The sequence below is a fragment of the Daphnia magna genome, linkage group LG1 (assembly GCF_020631705.1).
Source record: "Daphnia magna isolate NIES linkage group LG1, ASM2063170v1.1, whole genome shotgun sequence".
Lineage (NCBI taxonomy): Eukaryota > Metazoa > Arthropoda > Branchiopoda > Diplostraca > Daphniidae > Daphnia > Daphnia magna.
Window position 1 is genome coordinate 12,808,659 of NC_059182.1, and position 19,296 is coordinate 12,827,954.

General features: G+C 39.7%; 2 protein-coding genes and 1 long non-coding RNA gene across 4 annotated transcripts; 2 read left to right on the forward strand and 1 right to left on the reverse strand.

Moving 5' to 3' along the window:
* The first annotated feature begins 1,244 nt into the window (after window positions 1–1,244).
* Window positions 1,245–13,730, forward strand: LOC116932030 (potassium voltage-gated channel protein Shaw). 2 transcript variants are annotated; one of them, XM_032939749.2, is made up of 14 exons: window positions 1,245–1,558; window positions 6,525–6,881; window positions 8,895–9,003; window positions 9,086–9,156; window positions 11,497–11,650; window positions 11,726–11,757; window positions 11,829–11,878; window positions 12,072–12,159; window positions 12,291–12,398; window positions 12,469–12,600; window positions 12,674–12,749; window positions 12,823–13,116; window positions 13,185–13,319; window positions 13,416–13,730. In XM_032939749.2, the coding sequence occupies exons 2-14, from the start codon at window positions 6,549–6,551 to the stop codon at window positions 13,529–13,531; spliced, it is 1,698 nt and encodes a 565-aa protein (XP_032795640.1). In that variant the 5' UTR covers window positions 1,245–1,558; window positions 6,525–6,548; the 3' UTR covers window positions 13,532–13,730. The 2 variants fall into 2 exon arrangements, with proteins under 2 accessions (XP_032795640.1, XP_032795626.1); XM_032939735.2 differs by having other exon boundaries at window positions 1,246–1,558; window positions 6,520–6,881.
* Window positions 13,638–18,562, reverse strand: LOC116931985 (gamma-aminobutyric acid type B receptor subunit 1). Its single transcript, XM_032939669.2, has 18 exons — window positions 18,187–18,562; window positions 18,025–18,123; window positions 17,813–17,947; window positions 17,564–17,734; window positions 17,387–17,494; window positions 17,059–17,316; window positions 16,864–16,993; window positions 16,467–16,594; window positions 16,220–16,397; window positions 16,034–16,148; window positions 15,707–15,916; window positions 15,565–15,640; window positions 15,319–15,505; window positions 15,176–15,250; window positions 14,922–15,103; window positions 14,538–14,857; window positions 14,194–14,441; window positions 13,638–14,112 (listed from the first exon to the last, which is right to left on the reverse strand). The coding sequence occupies exons 1-18, from the start codon at window positions 18,328–18,330 to the stop codon at window positions 14,072–14,074; spliced, it is 2,805 nt and encodes a 934-aa protein (XP_032795560.2). The 5' UTR covers window positions 18,331–18,562; the 3' UTR covers window positions 13,638–14,071.
* A 176-nt stretch (window positions 18,563–18,738) lies between these two features.
* LOC116932158 lies at window positions 18,739–19,295 on the forward strand. The gene is made up of 4 exons (XR_004399367.2): window positions 18,739–18,843; window positions 18,910–19,007; window positions 19,103–19,167; window positions 19,226–19,295. It is a non-coding gene; the product is annotated as an uncharacterized LOC116932158 (long non-coding RNA).
* The last annotated feature ends 1 nt before the right edge of the window (window position 19,296 follows it).

Below are 19,296 nucleotides of genomic sequence, written 5' to 3' on the forward strand. Positions count from 1 at the left end.
CCGCAATCAACATGCAGATGTGCTCAGATAGAAGAGATGGAAAGATATATACCAAGTGGGCGACTAAAAATGATGGGAGCCTCAGAAGGAAATGTCATTTCAAATACCAGGCAATCTGAATGCAAATTTCAACTGATACGGGGACTAGAATCGCGTAGGTATATCTATCCCTAAAAACATTTGCCAGCAGAAGACATGTCTCTTCTGCATATCCTTTTAAATTTACATTGTTTATCGAAAGGACGAACGTGGCTGCTGCCTGTTGTTCTTGTTCTTTTTCAAATGGCTAGTGAACGTTTCGACTGATGATCACTATAAAGCGGCCGCCCACATTTGCCCGAATTGAGCACGCAGAAGGGCTCTTATAGTCGTGACAAATCCCATGTAACGGCCTAAGCAAACCCGTCACGACAAGACGTGTCACCATGCCAACAGCTTCTACAGCGACACCCATAGACCAAAAAATAAAAAGGCTTCAAAAGTAAAGAAGAAGATTCTCTGTATAGATATTACTTGAAATATAAAAGTCGTCGCGAACAGCACCAATGCCGAATATAGAGCACGCACGCGTATAAATATAACTCGTTCAATCCTTTTTGAATCCTTTCTTTTTCTTTCCTTCATTTTGCACAAATGATGCAAAAAAAAGGGGGTAAAAATCCCATCAGGGTGTGAATGTTTCCCCATAAAGACAACCCATCAAGCAGCTCAATTTTCTCTCTCTCTCTACTAAATGGGAAAAAAAAATGGGATACGTAATAACCCACAGGAAGACCACTGGATACGAGCAATCGCACATTGCTCATTCGAATAAAGAATATAAGCCGGTAGTCTCTACACGCAGCGACAGACGTTCTATATACAAATTCTTTCATTACCTAGAGACGTGTATAATGCGTTGCTGTATGGGCACCGTCGAAATCGACAGAAGGTCGGGAATAACAATCGATTAATCCGGAACTAATCTCGTTGACACAATCACCATTACGTTCACACGTCCAACCTCACTTTCCTCTCATACGTATGTGATGTGCATACAATAAAACTGTAGCTGTGGTACAGTAGTATGTGTAGACATATAAAGATTTATTCATTTTAAGAGAGTGCAACCATATCAGCCCGGTGCATAGACAGCAGCACATGCGCCTTCCAGTATAGCGAATATGCTGCGTGAAGAGGCTAAACAGCCACACGGATAATACGCGCAGAGTTTCACAACATGAAAGATGAAGAATTGTTTGCATCAAAGACCAGTCGTGTCCCTCCGACTGTTGCGTGCTGACACCGCCCAGATTTTAAGGCAACAGATTATTTTCGGTCAACGTTTTGTCTCTGGTGGATAGTGTTGAATAGAGAACTGCACACGTTTTTGCCCGGCTGACATTTGCGAAAGTTTTCTCCGCCAGATTTGTTTTTTTGTTTTGTTATTTTATGTAGCCGAAAATATATCACTCCGTGTCATCCAGTCAACTTGAATCACGCTGTATCCATCGACGGAACGCGACATCCCATTGATTGGTTTTTCGTCAAGTCTGTCACGTCCCCCGGCCGAGCCGAGGTATAACGTAGATGCAAGTATTGCCTGCTGTTCACTTTTAATAGCCAAATAGACATGTCTCCTATTTATTTAGTATGTATGTAGAGCCAATTTATTGTCAATACGCGCTAAGATGGATTTCGATTTTTGTTGAGTGACGCTATAACGCCGAGTTTACATGTGCAAAAAGTTGGCATTAAAATTAAAAAAACAGAAAAATATGCCGATTAAATCCAATTCATAATAGTGAAATATCACTGCGGTACTGGAATTGACAGTCGTTTTAGTTCGTAAATATTTATAAGTGGACATTGTTTATTCGATTTGTATAGACGCCGCAAAAGATCAGCTGCCAAAGGGGTCTCTGTTTGACTGGACTTAAACTTGATCTTTCCATTTTTTTATTATTATTATTTCCTTGATCACTCTTTGTTTGATGCTGGACTAAAGGTTAACTGGTAACAGTAATCTCCTTCGCAATTTCCTGAACGTATAATGTGGGAAACCTATCAATTATTCTCTATCTCCTTTTCACTAAATTATGGCGATCAATAGAGTTTTATTCATATAATAATAATGATGTAATTTGAAAATAGTTGGAAGCACTGACGTGCAACAAGAATCTTAACGCTAGACGTGTGCATATTAGCTGTCTTTGTAACTGATGAATGAATAACTCCGTATATATATACTTGAACGACAAAAGACTGAAAGGCGAATGAAACACGACCAACAGCCGGTCGTTTTCTTGGTCTTTTCCCACGTGCATATACAACACTTTGCCATATTTTTGCGGTATTAAATCTATTGAATTGTTACCTTTTACTCGTCCTATTTTTAAAGTAATAATTTTAAATGTTTTTGATTTGCTAGCACTTTCTCCAATATGTTCGAAAAGTAGATTACAAGATTGACAATGTAATTGAAGGTACGCCAGCTTGTATATATCTATACATTCTGTTCCATATCTATACCTATCTAGCGTCTTACAATTCAAATGACGGAGTCGCGAAATGTTCTCACCGCGCTCATATCAAATGCGCTAGGGAGATCTCTTCGATCCAGACTTTACATTTTAATCTCGTGTACGAGACTTTTCACTTTCTCTTGTCGAGTAGAAATTGAAAAAAGAAAATGAAAACACGGAATCGGTTTTACAATAGGAAAAGGGGAGAAACGATCTGTATATGGCTGCTGTGGGAAACTACATGAAAGAAAAAGGGTTTCACACTTCTTGGCTTGTGCATATCGATTTTTCTTTCCAGGCAATATATAGCATCTATCAGAGTGCGTAGATCCACATACGTGCAAATAAAAGAAGAAGAAAAAAAGTAGAAACGTTTCGATGTTTGTCCCTCCTTTCCAACCTTTTTCTTAGCCGGACTAGAATAAATCACTTTCTTTATATACTGCGATAATCTTCGATATGTTGGCACATGTGGCAGACTGTCAGTCAGCACAAAAAAAAGAGAAAAGAACGTTATGATACAACTGTTTGGCAACATGTATAGGAACTAAGAAGATAACAGAGACTTTTGAACAAATAACAGAATGTAATATATGGAACGTAAATTTGGTGATTTATGCGCATTGGATTTGCAATTCGTACAGCAGCTCACAAAAATTGTGCAATATTCTATCCTCTCTTTTGTTTTCTTATACCCCCCTCTTTAAATTTCCAATCCAAAGACGCCCTATCGATAGAGATCACAGTTCACGACAGACTCTAATGCACACAGAGGCGCAAATTTAAACGCATCAGGATAACATGCATGCGTATGAGAAATTTATGCAAAGATTATTTGAGAGCTTTCGGTTCGTCGAGAATAGGAGCTATACACACGATCCAATATGTTCTTTCAACAGGAGATGACGAGCTGCCGTCTGTAAATTCTTTCAATCGTGAACCAGTTTTCTATACACTCACGCAGACCAGTCAGCAGGATAGCACCATCCTGTTGTTCGGAAAAATTCTTTATTTTTTTTCTTCTTCTTCTTCTTTTCGCTGTAATATAAAGAGAGAGAAAAAAATTGGTTGGCTATAGGCTTTGTATTTTCCGCTACTCGTTCATTTCCTTCGTGCGTAGTCCATCTCTGCGAAATCAACCAACTGTATAAATATAGGAAAAAAGATCAATTCCGGTTGGTATATATAACATGACGAGGATTGAAGATGAGTTGGTCATCGACGGATCCTTTTCCCCACTATATCCATCGTCACTTCTCTTCTACTGTTTGTTTCATTGATAGAAAATATAGAGGCGATGACACACACACACACACACGCCAAGTACACTGTTATCTTTATATACCTATATATTGACAGACGATAGTATTGGAAAAACAAAGAAGAATAGATTTTTCTTTTTTCGTTTGATTTGTTTTTGACGCGTTTCTGCTGCTGGATCGAACAGCAGACGGCGAATCATCGGGATGCGTTTTATCTTGTGGATGTTTGTTCGATCCGTCTTCACGCAGCAGTGTTCTTTCAGTGCAGCTTTGATTAAAACTGTTATACTCTATAAGACAATCAGTTAACGATTCTTCGTCCGGGATTTCGGTCGAAGATATTCGCTTTACTTGTTTCACACTTACACGAGTATAAGCGACTTTATGTTATTAAAAGTTAAGTTTCCGAAAATGTATTATGTACGAGGCACATCAATAGTTCAACTGATTGAATCGCTATATATTGGATTCAAAATTTATATTCCTGTCGAGGACTCATCCATTCGTTTCTTCGATGTCAACTTTTTTATTGTGTTGGCTAAAAGTTATTGCCGCATGGGTTTACTGAAAACGCTGTCCCCAGCCCAAAAATAGGATAGATAAACACATATAATAGTATAAATATTTCTCTTTTGCACATTCTTCGCCCCGCATCTGTACGCCGACGCTGTTTAACTTTTCTCTGATATTTTTACATCCTGCTGCTTGATCTTGTCACAATCCTTCTTTACAACTCAGATGCTCTCTACGTTTTGACAATAACATCAGTTCTTTTCATTCCTAGTAATGACATTGTTGAAACTTGTGTTAGCTTCCATGTGCCTAGCGTATATAGCACCATAGTTCCGTAAAAACCACACCACCGCGCTTATCCAACCCAATACCCAAAACTCACGCAGAAAACGGATGGGTTATCGAAGACTCTCTTTGATTCGCAGTTCTGTCTAATCTCCTGGTTACCCATCAGTTGAATTGAATTAATTAAGGAAGCCTCCCCTTCTTTTCCTGCATTATAGGGGAGTATAAATACCATCTAGTCACTAGCTAAAGGCTTAGCTCATCATACATATAGATCTTACGGTTGTACACGTTCCATATAGTACTCTCGAATAATTGCCTCGGCTAAAAGCTTCTGTATCAGACACGTAAAACACACGTCCAAAATTACGGGTAATGCGACCAGAGGGACTATACCGCTAACAATATCATTTTGATACTTTGGTATATCTACGTGGGGCGGTAAGATGTCTAGACTGCATCCATACACGGCCTTATTTAATTAAATAAATTTCGTTTTTTTAAATATCCGAATGGACTGCTGACTGAGCATAAGAAAGCCACACATGTCTGATGTCTATTATATGGTATAACAAAAACTGGTCTTGGTTAGCTGCCCGCAATCATCATCGCTGCTTAATGAATCATCTAATTGGTCAACCAAATTATGCCAGCCCATTTTATTTTCGTAAATAAAGACTTTAAGTATAATATCATTTTTAGAAAAACTTGCTTTTTCTTACTTAAGTGCAGTTCAATTGGATGTGATGTATAAATCATGGAAGCTTATCGTTTGGATGCATTCACCATCCATTGGATGACGATCCTCTTCTCTATTATTGTTAAAGTCTCTACCCATGGATGGTGTGATCCCATTTCTCAAAGTCTTTTTCATACACTAACAGCTGGAGATATTTCACGTTTGCCTCGCCATCCATATAGGCCATCTTTTTTCTCTTATATAGTTCCTCGAAAAAAGAGATATATATTTTTTCTTCCCTTTTCTCGGTAAGTAATGGTGAAGTCAGTCGCGGGTTGTTGGAGATATTTCAATCGAAAAAAAATTGAACGTTAAAAAGAAGTTTATATGCTGATATATGTACGTGTGATAAGAAGCAATAAAGAAAAAAATTGGCTTGATGCGTTCACCATCGCATCCGCGTTTTTATATTCAATGATCCTTCACTCCTGGCTCTTCTTCTACAACACAAAAAAGTTATTCGATTTAACGGCCCATTTGAAAAGCACACAAACTAATATACATAAAGACCTAAAGGCGTTTTTAACGAACCACTCGACATTGAACATCGATCGATACGTCTACACGTACTATACCTCTATATATATAAAGTGTATAGGTTAAACATTACAAAAGAAATAAATTCGTGTTGCTACCATCAGGGAGGAGCCCTTATCTGAAAAGCTATAAGAAAACGAGCTTCGTATACAAAGGTATACAGTTTCGTATGAAAACAGACTTGTTTCCTGGTTGTACGTCTATATTGTTTCAGTATAGGGTACGTCAGCCAACGAGAGATTCAAACAGGAAAATCTTTTAGACCAATTTGCCATGTCCGATCGTTTTCGAAGCCAGTCTTATTATTTTCTCCCGTCAATCGAAACAACCAAACAAGGATAAGCTCCAATCCGAAACAAAAACATTTCTTTTTTCTTTCGATAACATTGTTACAAATTGATTGTTGCGGAAGTATATCTAGAGTATAAAGAACACTATAGTTTTGTAGGACCAATTTCCTGTACGAGTTACACGTCCCTATACATTAGACCACCAAACTAGGACAATCATTCGGACGGAGGGCATATAGTTTCGATAGTTTCCAGTGATTGGTAGGTCTATCTGTTTTCTTTTGTTAGAATAAAAATTTAAAATACAAAATAAATACAATTGTGTTCAACTTGACGCGTTTCCGAAAATCGTTTTTCATCTAACGCGTATTTTTTTTTATTTTTTCAAGATCAGGCACGTGGCCGAGTGGATGAAATTATGGCGCTGGATGGAGAGAATCGGATCGTTCTCAATGTGGGTGGAATCCGCTTCGAGACTTACAAGACGACATTGAAAAAAATTCCAGCCACTAGATTATCAAGACTGACAGAAGCTCTCGTCAATTACGACCCTATTCTTAATGAATATTTCTTCGATCGTCATCCGGGCGTTTTTTCGCAAATCCTCAACTATTACCGCACAGGCAAACTCCATTATCCGTCTCACGTTTGCGGTCCTCTATTTGAAGAAGAACTCGAATTCTGGGGTCTCGATTCCAATCAAGTGGAGCCTTGTTGTTGGATGACTTACACTGTCCATCGTGACACTCAGGTATTTCTTTTTCTTCTCCTTTCTTAGAATACAAAATCTACATGTCTATTCAACTCAATGCAAGTCAATAACAACAAGATAGAAATGAATTCAAAGAGCGCCAAACTCGTAACACGGCAAGTCAGTAGACACACACACAAAAACGTGACTTTCATGCAGCGTTCAATTATATAGACGTAGACCGAGCAACGATGCGTTATGTAATGCTCAAAGAAAGCAAAAGGTTAGACAGTTGGTCAGAGGTTATTCGACTAGAAAGAGAAAACAATTTTCTGGGTTCATTTTCGGCTCGAGAAATTCAAAATATTTCGCAACTTTTTCTGACAATCGATGAATCGTATAACTTTATTTCTTCTGCCTGCTTCTATACACGTTTTGTATCGATCTTCTTCCTTTAGAATCTACAAAAATCTCTCTAAATTCGAGCAGGAATGATTCAATATGATAACACGTAGTTGCATCGGAGAGTTTCAGTCAGGCGCCTATCCACACGATAATAGTTTTCTTTTTCACCATCTGTTATCCCGCGTGAATGGCTAGAACGTTAACATTAAGAATGATTCCTAGCAGTATATCTTCAATAAAAATATCCAGTCCATTTTGTTGAGCTTCTATTCCCTGCGTACCAAGCCAATCAGGCATTGGCGAAACTCAACCGACCAGACGATTATTCGACAATAGATTGGCTTCGTTTTTGATTTACGGCACTGACTTGTAGAGACTATACACACAAGCTATTAACGCCCAGCAACGAACACGGTTCTACTATGTATACGGAACATCGTGGGCTGCTCATGCGTTTGCTATCATGTAATAATAATGCACATGCCCAAAACCAAAGGAAATGAAACTGATCCATCCGAGCGGATGATGAGGGACAAAAGATGCCGCACTGATGGACTAGGGAACATACGTATTCCACGCAGAGATTTAATTAAGTCTATGCATAGAAATAGAGAAGTCCACTGAGCGACATGTGATACATACGTCGTCCCGTGACTTCTGAAACGCCTATAACAATAGACGGCGAATTGCATCTTTTCGGGATAACGATGACGTCATGGCTGACATTATCAAGAAATTAGACGAAACCTCGGTGTATTTTTATTCGTTTTAAAACACTTTCCACTGGACGTGCTTATTATTGTTGATTCTTGATGGGGTAACTTTGGGAGTAGCGAAAGGTTGGAAAAAAAAATCTTGTCGTCTCTAAAAGCAGGGCCGAGTGCGAAAACTTTGAAAAGGGCAAGTTAATGAGATTGAAAGTTGATTGCTAAACAGAAAGACGTGCTGCCCAACGTTTCCTCTTTTTTTTCCTTATTGATTTCTCCACGTCCTCGGTGTTCCTCTCTCAAGATCCAAAAACTCCAAAATGAGAACGGCTGTTTGGATTCAACTTTCCGTGCAAGGCCCAAGGCAAATGTGCCGTTATAACGAAAACTTTCTACGCTGGGACGGAGTGTGTACAGCAAATGGGATGGTCATATTGACAAATGAGAAATGCCCACATATATACATGGGATGGCCTTTCCAACACTTTCGCCTTCATTCATCGCGCCCCAAGACGAATCCTCTCAAAAGCAAACTGATGCCTTCAAATCAAACAATAAATAGGTCGGTCTATAACGGTCCCTCTAACTATATAAGAACAGCCGAGTCCAGTGCAATAAATAAGATGGTCGCGGTTGTCTAGTGCGCAATTGAGGAGATAAACTAGAGGGAACGGGATTTCCCGTTTTCTAGTTGAATAATTTTCAGGCGCGATTTATTTTCAATTGAGCAGAGGGGAAATGAGAAGCCAAGCGATATGAATCGATCGCGAAGAAACGTTGCGATTTAAAGTGATAGAAAAAATATTATTTCGATCAAGTTCAACATCGCCGCATTTCCCCTAAAGAAACGCAAGTGAAAATGCCACGATTTTTTTTTTTTTTAATCAAACGAGAGTGGGGTTGAACGCGTTCACGATTGGATTATTTAAATTTTTTTCTTTTTTTCTTCTTGATATAATAGCAAACGCTGGCCATTTTGGACAAACTGGACATTGAAACGGAGAAGCCAACAGAAGAAGAGATTGCTCGCAAATTCGGTTACGAAGAGGATTACCTTGCCGGACGCCTTAGTAAGAAAGAAGAAACCTTTTATTGCTATACATATTAGAATTGCTGTCAATATTTCTGTTCTTTTTTTGGCCACCAAAAAAGGTTTATGGCAGAGATTTAAACCAGCCACATGGTCGCTATTTGACGAGCCCTACTCTTCGCTACCGGCCAAGGTAAAATACATATAACTATACAAATTTTCTTCACACTTTTTGTTTATAGTTTTCTTTAACGTACCCCCCTTTTTTTTTACGACGCGCTCTGGTGGCCTACGTGCTATAATGGTGGACAATCAATAAATCGTTCAATCTCTAACCGCTGGCGCACAGTCCAAACGTAGTGCGTATATACATAGCGTAGTATAGTTGTGGAAATCAAGTTTAAAAAAAAGGGGGGGGAATAAGTTATTTTTATAAGATAGCTTCATCTATCGCCTTCATCAAACGCAGCTGTCGTGATTTGTTCATTCCTCTATACGCTGCATGTGTAAAAAAAAAAGCGATTAAAATAAGTTGTTGTTTGTTCTTTCCATCATCCTTCCGTCTGCAAACGACGTTCTTTTTTAAAATTAAGTGCAGGAATTAATATGAAAGGATATTTCTCGATAGACGTGTAGCGTTGACAGTGACGAAGAGGATTATAGTGGCAACTCTGAGGACAAGTCATTTCACTGGCACTCGCCTCATCAGCGATTGCAAGTGACGCAATTTTTTCGCGAGGTTTCTGAGCACTCAATATGGCCGCTTATATGCCAAGGGAGATCGAAAACACTGTATGATAATAGATAGAGCATGGAAGAAGAAAGCCAAATGCCTAGTCCTTGCATTTAAACCATTTATTTTCCTCTTGCCGTTGCATGTGCGCTAAAGTTAAGAAAAGCTAATCGACGACCATTAGCAAGAAAGTAAAGGGATAATCGGGAGACGTTTCACGTTTCATTATCTTTCCTTTTCTTCACATTAATTCGAAACCTCCTTTTTTGTTGTAATCTTTCGTTTTGCTTGACGCGTACGTAACTTCGTTTCAACACTTGCGGGATTTTGAACGCCAAACTTTTAAATCGTGAAATCAAAAATTGAATTATCGACAAAAGTCAAGAGGGGAAAGAACGGCGCGGACGATATTTCAGTGAATCAAATGTGACGTGTAACAAATACGATTTTAAAAAAATTAATAAATAAATAGAACATGCGAAGAAAAGAATGTCGTGGTTTGCTCGAGTGCTGCTCATGTAGAGATCGTCAAACGCAGGGAAGGCGGACTTTGTCGAGCGTGAATAACAAAACTGCATAATGTCTATTTCTATTGTTTTTATTTTCCAACGACATATGAAATGGACTAGTCTTTTGTTTTGTTTTTTCTCCGCCCCTTCTTTATTCCATAGAATACGACGTAAATTCAAGATCAGATTGGTTGTAAAAGGAAGAACGGCATCAAAAGTTTGGGTCGAGAGGGGGCGGTTAGATGCCCTGAAGAGCCAGATGGCAGTGAAGCTTTTCTCGGAAAAATACGGCCGAATAAACAAGAATTATATAGAATACAACGTCGGACAGAGCCAGAGAAGAGAGAGCTTTTCTTAACGTTTATAGACTGGCAAAATGGGCGTTTCAACACGTAATATATCCTCGTTTTCACTGCAAATCGGATCGTGACCAGCATCGTTGGCTTCCTCAGTTACGTGCAACGGCACAGGATCGTGAATGATTGGAGGACCTCTTCTTTCGAAAGGGCAGCATTCAATCCAAGATTTTATCTTATAGATTTTTGTTCGTTCCATTATTCTGTGGAAGAATTTAGAGGAATAAAGAAACTTACTATACGGGGTATTAAACTTACGTTTTGGTGTTGGTCTCGATCTGTTCCATACAATCCCAGTGAAACCAATCCGATCCTCTTAAAAATTGATTTCCCCTACACTTAAGGCTGATGTTATAAGAGTTTCTCCCTTTTATGTAGCAGCACAGGGGCGAGATGAAAAACCCCACAGATTTTTCTTTTTTCCTATTAGTTGGCGTATAAAAGAAAGACGATGGCCAAAGTGCAAAAAGAACACCCCAGTGATTTGGGAGTAAATATCTCCGTTGCGTTCACAGAGCGTGACGTATAAGAACATTTTCCCCATACGTGGAATTACAAGTTTTGCTCTCATGTAGTTTTCTCACTAACCTTATAAAACAGTTTTCAAAATCAATGATTGAAACGACTAAAGTGCAAAACGAGGCGTCGCGTTGCCCCTGAATTCCTAAACGCACATAAAAATCTAATAATGCCTATGGCTGCCTATTGTACGAAGCAGTGGTAACATTCAATATGTAAATCAGAGTAGATGGATGCAACATTGTACGCCCCTTATACGTTGAAGTCGGGTAAAACTTAAGTACGACGAACACGTCCTTCCCATCGCAACCTCACCCCGTGAATTCATTTATTGTACATAAAAACACATGATGCTTGAAATAGGTGTATTTATTGTAATCATCGTCATAAATTTAAAAGAAAAAAATCATTTCAAGGGAGTGGCAGTCATTTCCGTCTTCTTCATCTGTGTCTCTGTCCTCTCGTTTTGTCTGAAAACACATCCGAGCATGCGAGTGCCCTTTCTCCGCAATATTACTGTCAGCGGACCGGGCAATTCATCCTACTTCTTGCTGGACAAGGTGAAAACTGGTAAGTGATCAACGCCTTCCTGTCGCCCCAAACAATAAATCCAACAACGTAATTCTCTCTCTGATTGTATTGGAGAACCGCACGAGGCTTTCTTCTACGTCGAGCTGGTACGTGTTTTCCTCGTTCTGTTTGCGCAACAACAAAAAAGTATTGACTCGGCGGGGTTTTTTAATTGCAGGTCTGCAATATCTGGTTCACGCTGGAGATTTCCATTCGGTTCGTCGTCAGGTATGGTGTTTACCTGTTCACCTTCGTTAATGAAGATGCATGCGGGATTGCGTTTTATATAGAGTGTATAGTCTACGTATACGTACAAAAGGGGAGGTTACCTTCTACTATACATTATGTAATTCGTGTCAATCAAGGGAAGGGTTGACCTATCCATTTGTTGTCTCACGCACGTTCTTGTCTGAAATTTCAGTCCCGACAAATGCGAGTTTCTGCAGTCGCCTGTCAACGTCATCGATCTGGTAGCAACGCTGTCATTCTACACCGACATGCTCTTGCAGGTGAAATTAGACGTGATGCTTTACTGTTTGAATAATCGCATCCCTTGCTGATAATCTAAAACGTAGAGTCAAGCAGCAATGCTAGACGGTTGACTTACTCTCAATTGATGTTTTGACGTATGTACGTTCAGGAACTGGCCCATCATGTCGACAATGCGGACATCCTCGAATTTTTCTCCATCATCCGCATTCTGCGTTTGTTTAAATTGACCCGACATTCTCCCGGTCTCAAGATCCTCGTAAGCGTCTAGAGACAAAACTCATCAACCCTTACATTCAAATAATTGTTGTTCTCATTGGCAAAACAAGATTCACACGTTCAAAGCGTCGGCAAAAGAATTGACGTTGCTCGTCTTTTTCTTGATGCTGGGCATCGTCATCTTCGCCAGTCTTGTCTATTACGGCGAACGACTGCAAGTCAATCCACACAACGATTTCAAAGTAAACTTCTCACAGCAATAATTAATGATTTGGATTGACTTCACTATTTTGCTTCGATGGTCTAATAACGTAGAGCATCCCCGAAGGTCTTTGGTGGGCTATCGTAACTATGACTACCGTCGGTTATGGAGATATGGCACCTAAAACATGTAAGGTTCTGACAAATCATAATAACGAAAAATCAAATGTTAACATCATTCATTTTTTAATAATTTTTTGCAGATGCCGGGATGTTTGTAGGTGCTTTATGCGCCTTGGCCGGCGTGCTGACCATTTCTCTGCCCGTGCCTGTCATCGTCTCCAATTTCTCCATGTTTTACAGCCACACGCAGGCTCGATCGAAACTGCCAAAGCGAAGACGGAGGGTGTTGCCCGTCGAGCAGCCGCGAAATCGGAAGCAGAGGATACCCGATCGGACTAGCAATAATCAACAACAGCAAACCAGGGTGGATGGAATCGGACGTCGCTTTGCTGCTGGCACCACAAAATTGACGCAACCTTTCATCAATAGACTCGGTTTGTTTCTTTTCTTTGCGATTTCGTTTTTAACGATTATTAGATAATCACATCTCTTTAAAAAAAAGGCTACCTTAACGGCTCGACTTCTGAGAGTCCAGCAGTTGTTGTTGCGCCACTTGGCGGTGTAACATCCAAAATTCCTGGGTCACTACTACGGGTAAACACTGGAGGCGGAGATTTACATTCCAAGACTCTTCACGGTACGTATGTGTCAACATAACACGGAAAATCTAAAAAAAAAAAGCTTTTTCGCGAAAGGAAATGATCTAAATTATTGCTATGAATGATTTCAACAGTGCCAGTGATTGTGGCCAGCAGTCCGCCTCCGGCTCATCAAGATATCGTCAGTTTCAGAAGTCAAGATTGTGGGTCTTCTGGTAATGGCAAATCTGGACAAACCTATGCTTTATAAATAAGATTCCTTTTTTGTCTTTCTTTGACTATTTATAATTTCTTGGTTGAACCCTTTTCTTTAACTTTTTCGTAATTAAAGTAATACAATACACGGAAGCATTGCATGACGTTAACAACTCAAAGTGTATTCTTCTTTATACTTTATGTAAATAGACAAATGATTTGTATAATATATGGTTGTTTGATGTGAGAGTCAAGAAGGAAGATGAGCGTACGTACACAATAAGATGGATGAAATGGTTCGCGTTCCTAACAACACTTGATATACATGGAAAATTACACAACACCAAACAGGGCGACGTAAAGTATTGTTTAAATTCATTTTCTTTTAAATAAGACGAAAAACAATTTTCTCAGTGGACATGGTGAAATGGAAAGCGTAAAACATGTAACATTTTCCTGCTCCTTAGACAACTAACGTCCTAAACTAATATTGATCTAATAATAAACAACATTAAAAACCAAAGAAAAAGAGCGGAAGGGCTAGACGAACAAAAATATAAATAGCGCAGGCATCGGCCAGGAATAGCTGGTAGATTCATAGATAAGATTCTTCTGGACTACGGGCCGCTCCTCCTCCTGTCCAAAACAAGAAAGAGATCAATCAACCATGAACATAAAAAAAAAAATCAATTGAAAGACGGAAGAAAAGATCGTTACGTTGGAACATGGGACTATCTGTGATTTTCTCAATCAATTCAACACCAGCCACGCATTCTTCCTCGTATTCTTCCTGATCATCTCCACTGCCATCCACGACTTGCTCGTTGAACACTAACGTCGTAGGCGTGGCTGTCGAAGCCGTATCTGTCACGATTGTCTCGGTACAATGGATCTTCATTATCCCGACACCGACGCGCGTCTTGTTAGGTAGCATTTCCATGGAGGAGGTGGAAAATCTGACCTCACTAAATGACATTGACAAAAGAGACAAAACAAGAAATAGAGAAGAAGAAGAAAAGAAAAAATAAACCTTTTTATTTCTTAATAATTCAATAATCAACCTATTTTTCTTGGCCGGAGGGAGATGAATAGTTGTAGTTCGCGTTGATCCACTCATGGGCGGAGTGGAAACGGTCGTGTTGTTTGAGGCGCTGACGATGGGACTTGGCGTGATTCCATTGACATTGACCGACGCGTTTCGCTCAAGCAGACGATGATTGAGCAGCTTGAGCTTGTGTTCACGGGACGCAATCAGCTGCTGAAGCTGCTCATTTTCTTGCTGCAGTTTTCGATAGCGTTCTTCCTCCTCTTTGGAAACTGTTTGGTCCGTCTCGTCATCGCCGTCTCCCGGTCTGTCCGGATTGCGCACCACTTCGACCACCTGATGAGAAATGTGATGTTGAATCAAAAATTTCAAACAAAAGCAAATGGTGGGAATTAAGTACTTTAGGTACGAAGATGAGCGCCATGGAAATGAAGCAACAAAACGCTAATGCTGCTGTCACGAACGCGAAACTAGCGTCCGCCTGCGAAGAAATGACCAGACTAACGGGAGCCGTAATCAAGCAAAGGACGACGACGTTGTAAATGGACATGCCGACGTAGCGAGAATCATTAATCGAGCGGACTGGAAAAATAATTGCAACAATAAGACGACAGTTAACTGGCTATTATTGCTATTTACAGCCTAAGTTTTCACCTTTCATGCTACGCGTTTCGTAAGCCAGAAATAAACCAAAAATCAGCAATAGCCCTTTGTAGCCGTACACGACACCTGATGGGAAATGTTTTCACAGAAAATTGATGTTGACTCGTGTTTCATTTTATATTTATTAAAAATACCTAGCCAAATGTTTTGATGTTTGCTTTCGCAGTGCTCCATGCTGGGCCGTATTTTGATGTCCTTTTCCGTGTCGGTGGGATTCTCTAATTGGAAATTCTCCACCGTGCGGATTTGAGGATCGACAATGGCCCAAATTGTGAGGATGATGACGTCAATAAAGCTTAATCCGACCAACACCCAATCGACCTACATAGACTTCGTATAATCAGGATGGACCGTCGTTTTTCATCAATAAGAAAGCAAACCTTAGATTTAGCGGACTGAGTTCGACTTTTCTTGTCCTTCATTTTATTAGTTTCTTCCTTTGATTTAGTGGATTGCCTGATGAATGATGCAAGTTCAATAAATATGTCTTTAGAGATAATTCAGTAAAATAAATCATCCTACCGATGAACCCTCCACACTTTAGAAAACATGGCACCAAATGCCAAAGTAAATCCGAGACAAAGGAGCCAAGCCCTTAGTTGACAAACTACGGGGAAATGAATTACTGGTACAGTGTCGCCATCCATTCCGAGTAGAATGACACTACTCAGAAGCAATACAATGCCAACAAGCATAACATTATTGCATGCTGGCTGAGAAAGCTCAATCAACCTGTTTTAAAATTCGTCGCATAAAAAAACTTAGTAAGTCTTGTTCCAGCCAAATGAGCACACAAAAGTAAATATTAAAAATCTTAAATAAAAGATTTCAGTTTCGTTCTGTCTTTACTTTTGTTCACGATAGACTAGGTTGAAAATGATGAGACCAATGGCGGCAGCAATGCCAACGCTGGAGACGAGACTCATGGTAACAAATAGACCAAACGACACAGTCCTTAGTTTGTCTATTAAAAAAACAATTGTTTACGTTTTAACTGTAATTTTAGTTTAAGGAATAAACAACGAGTTATCCTACCAATGATAATAGTTCGATCTTGCGGGATTTTTCCGCCAATCCAACGCGCTTCAGCTAACCAAGTCAAATTGTCCGTTTGGGTATCGTAATACCCTACCTTGTTGTATTGACCATGGATCATTTGCTCAATCAAAGTCCAGGCTATTCGATCGCCTTTTGAACTGAAAGCCACTGTTCCCTGCGTTAAGTAGAGCATACGTAGTAATTTTAGCAAATTGAAAGAAACCAACAGAAAGAAATCAAGTACCGAAACTCCGAGAAACTGTGTAGCGTTCATGGCAGAATAAATTTCACCGGCGCTAACGGCATCGTTGTAGGTAAAATCGTCGAGTGATCGGCCTCTTTCAGCTAGACGATGCATTGTTCGGTTGAGTGCTAATAGAATGAACCGTACACGTCAAATTAACAATAATAAGAACAAACGTAAACAGAAAAGTTTTGGGTAAACTTAACCTGTTTAACTTTCATGCGGGAGTGGGAGAGGGGATTTTTGTAGACAGTAGTGCAGTCCAGAAAGGCAGTGAAACCCAAAACTTAGGAAAACTAAACGTCCGTGATAAAATGAAAACTGGAAAATATTTCCGGATAAATAGGAAAGGAAATCAATAACCGAAATGAAGGAAATAATAATCACAGGTACACACCGAGAGCAACGGCCCAAACCGCATCATAAGCAAGCGGTGCTTCTTGATACCCATCTGGAAAACGGACCGTAACATCGTGGCTGTTTTTTAGTAGCTCAGCGTTCAGACGCTTGCGATAATCTTCCACTGTCTTGTTTCCAAATAATGCCATGGAATTAAATGGGGGTTTTCAACTAAGCGATTGGATAACAGTACCATGCCAGATATGGTCTTTTGGTTATCTTGATTCCAGTTGAGGGCTTCGGTAGTCAGGTGACCTTCAGCTGCTTCTTTCATTTGCTCGCGGGTGCATTCGATTTTCTCCTGGGCAAGATTGGCCTCGTACCAGTTGTCCTCGTACCAGCCAATGAAAAACCAAACGTAACTAGAGCCGTACAGGCCCTGTTTATACATTTCGCACAAGACCCTGCGTGCAGCTACGACGTAAAATAAACCTACAATAATTCGAGCGTCCTGGGAATGAAAAGGAAACGGCTTATTAGTAACTGAGGTATTATTCCAGATGAAAGAATGTGTTGTTTGCCTGGCGACGGAGGTTACGGACGGACTCGCTAGGATCATTCAGAAAACTCTGCCGAGTTACTATTTCAATTCCCGATTCCCTGCATCGGGTTTCCAGGTCCTCCACAGTCTAACGATAAGTAATACTTTTAACAGGTAATAAAAGTATAAAAACCGAGGCAACATCGGACAGTATTACCGAAATGAAAACCTCTTCGGCCTGTTGCAGAATAGCTATTCGTGACCAACCAAAATTTTGCAGAATTTTTACACGTGTTGGGTTGTGAACAGTGGCTGAAGGATGAGTCCGAAACAGTGTGGGAAACCGTTGGCGATTGGAAAGCGCCGGTGAGCTGGCACCATAAGATAGCTTTAAATAAATAAAAATAAATAAATAAATAATAAATTATTGGAAAAAAGATGGTAGGTCAGGAAATGAGTGTGATACCACAACAAGGTTCCACATTTTAGCTGCTTCAGCTACAGTTGTGCATACTGTGGAGCATCCTGCCAGTAGCATAAGTTTCTGTGGAGGTTTGTACAAGAGGTCATACATAACCAAGGCTCCTAGTCCTGGCTCACACTGCATAGTGGGAAAACATCAATTTAATAAGTTTTAGTTTTTATTTATATGCTAACATAAAAATAATAAATTCATACTTCACTGTCATTCCAATGTAATTTGAGTTTATACCCTGGCAGAAGATCAGATCTGGAATTTACATCCTCCAGAGCCATCATAGCTGAAGGTTGGCAAGCCTTTACAAGATACACTTGACATAGAATAATGAAATACAAACATCATTGGAACAAACTTCATACCATGCCTCCTTGCCATCCCTCAGTTCCATTTATAGGGAAAATTCCTCCAATATGAAGGACTTTAGTTTTAGGAGGCCATTTGTGGCAATGGGTAACAGTAGCAAGAACAATGACTAGGAAAATCATAAAGCGGAATTCTGACATACTTCTAAGTAAGGGAAACAAATGGGACGCGAAATGTCACCGAGACACTATACTGCTTGTGAAAAAATCAGATTTTTAAAAAATGTTAATCCCACGCTAAAGAAGATTTCTTCGTTGAAAAGTGATAAAAGGTACGATATTTGTAACAATATGTGACAACAAAATCATCTTGTATTCGCTGGCTAACACTTAGACGCACAAATAGTATGTTGTGAACAACTAACGATTCACCGAGAACTAAAAGTTCAGGGAACGGGCGAATGGCAAAGGTTTTATTGATTGGAAGCAAGCTAACTAACAAGTTAAGGCCCAGCATCGGTGACACGACGAGACGCCCTAGCATTGTGTCCTACGCACAGAGGGCTCTGCGTACCATCGGTCAGATGAGTCGTGTCTTGGCCCTGTTGAGTTAAATTGGCAAGAAAACAAATTTGCGGGATCAAAACAAAACGTTAAAGAGAGAATTAGAGTCCCCAACTGTATTCGTGGAGGATTTTGTGAAATTACTATCATGTATTACATTTTTCCCTCTAAAGCTAAATTTGTTTGAATTAATACTTAACGGTATTTTTTTTAAAGATTTGTGACGAAAACGCAATCCTTTTGAGAATTTCGTCATGGCTGGCAGCTCTTCTTTGAAAAGGCAAACACTGAGCCTTTACAAAAAAATATTGCAAGTAGGTCGATCGTGGAATGCCGTCAACCCTAATAATACTGAAGAAGAAAGAAAATACATTTTGAACGAGACTAAACATTGGTTTCTCGTAAACAGAAATGTGCAAGGGCCTCAAACCATCAAAGATCATCTTCAAGAAGCAGAAGCAAGGCTTGAAATGGGTAATGTACTACTTTTATCATTTAAGATTATAAACATGTCTAAATGGTACTTCTACAGCTCTGCACTACAGAAACCCTTATCCACGACCAGTTAATTTGCCCCCCAAAACAGTCACTATTCGCCCTGGG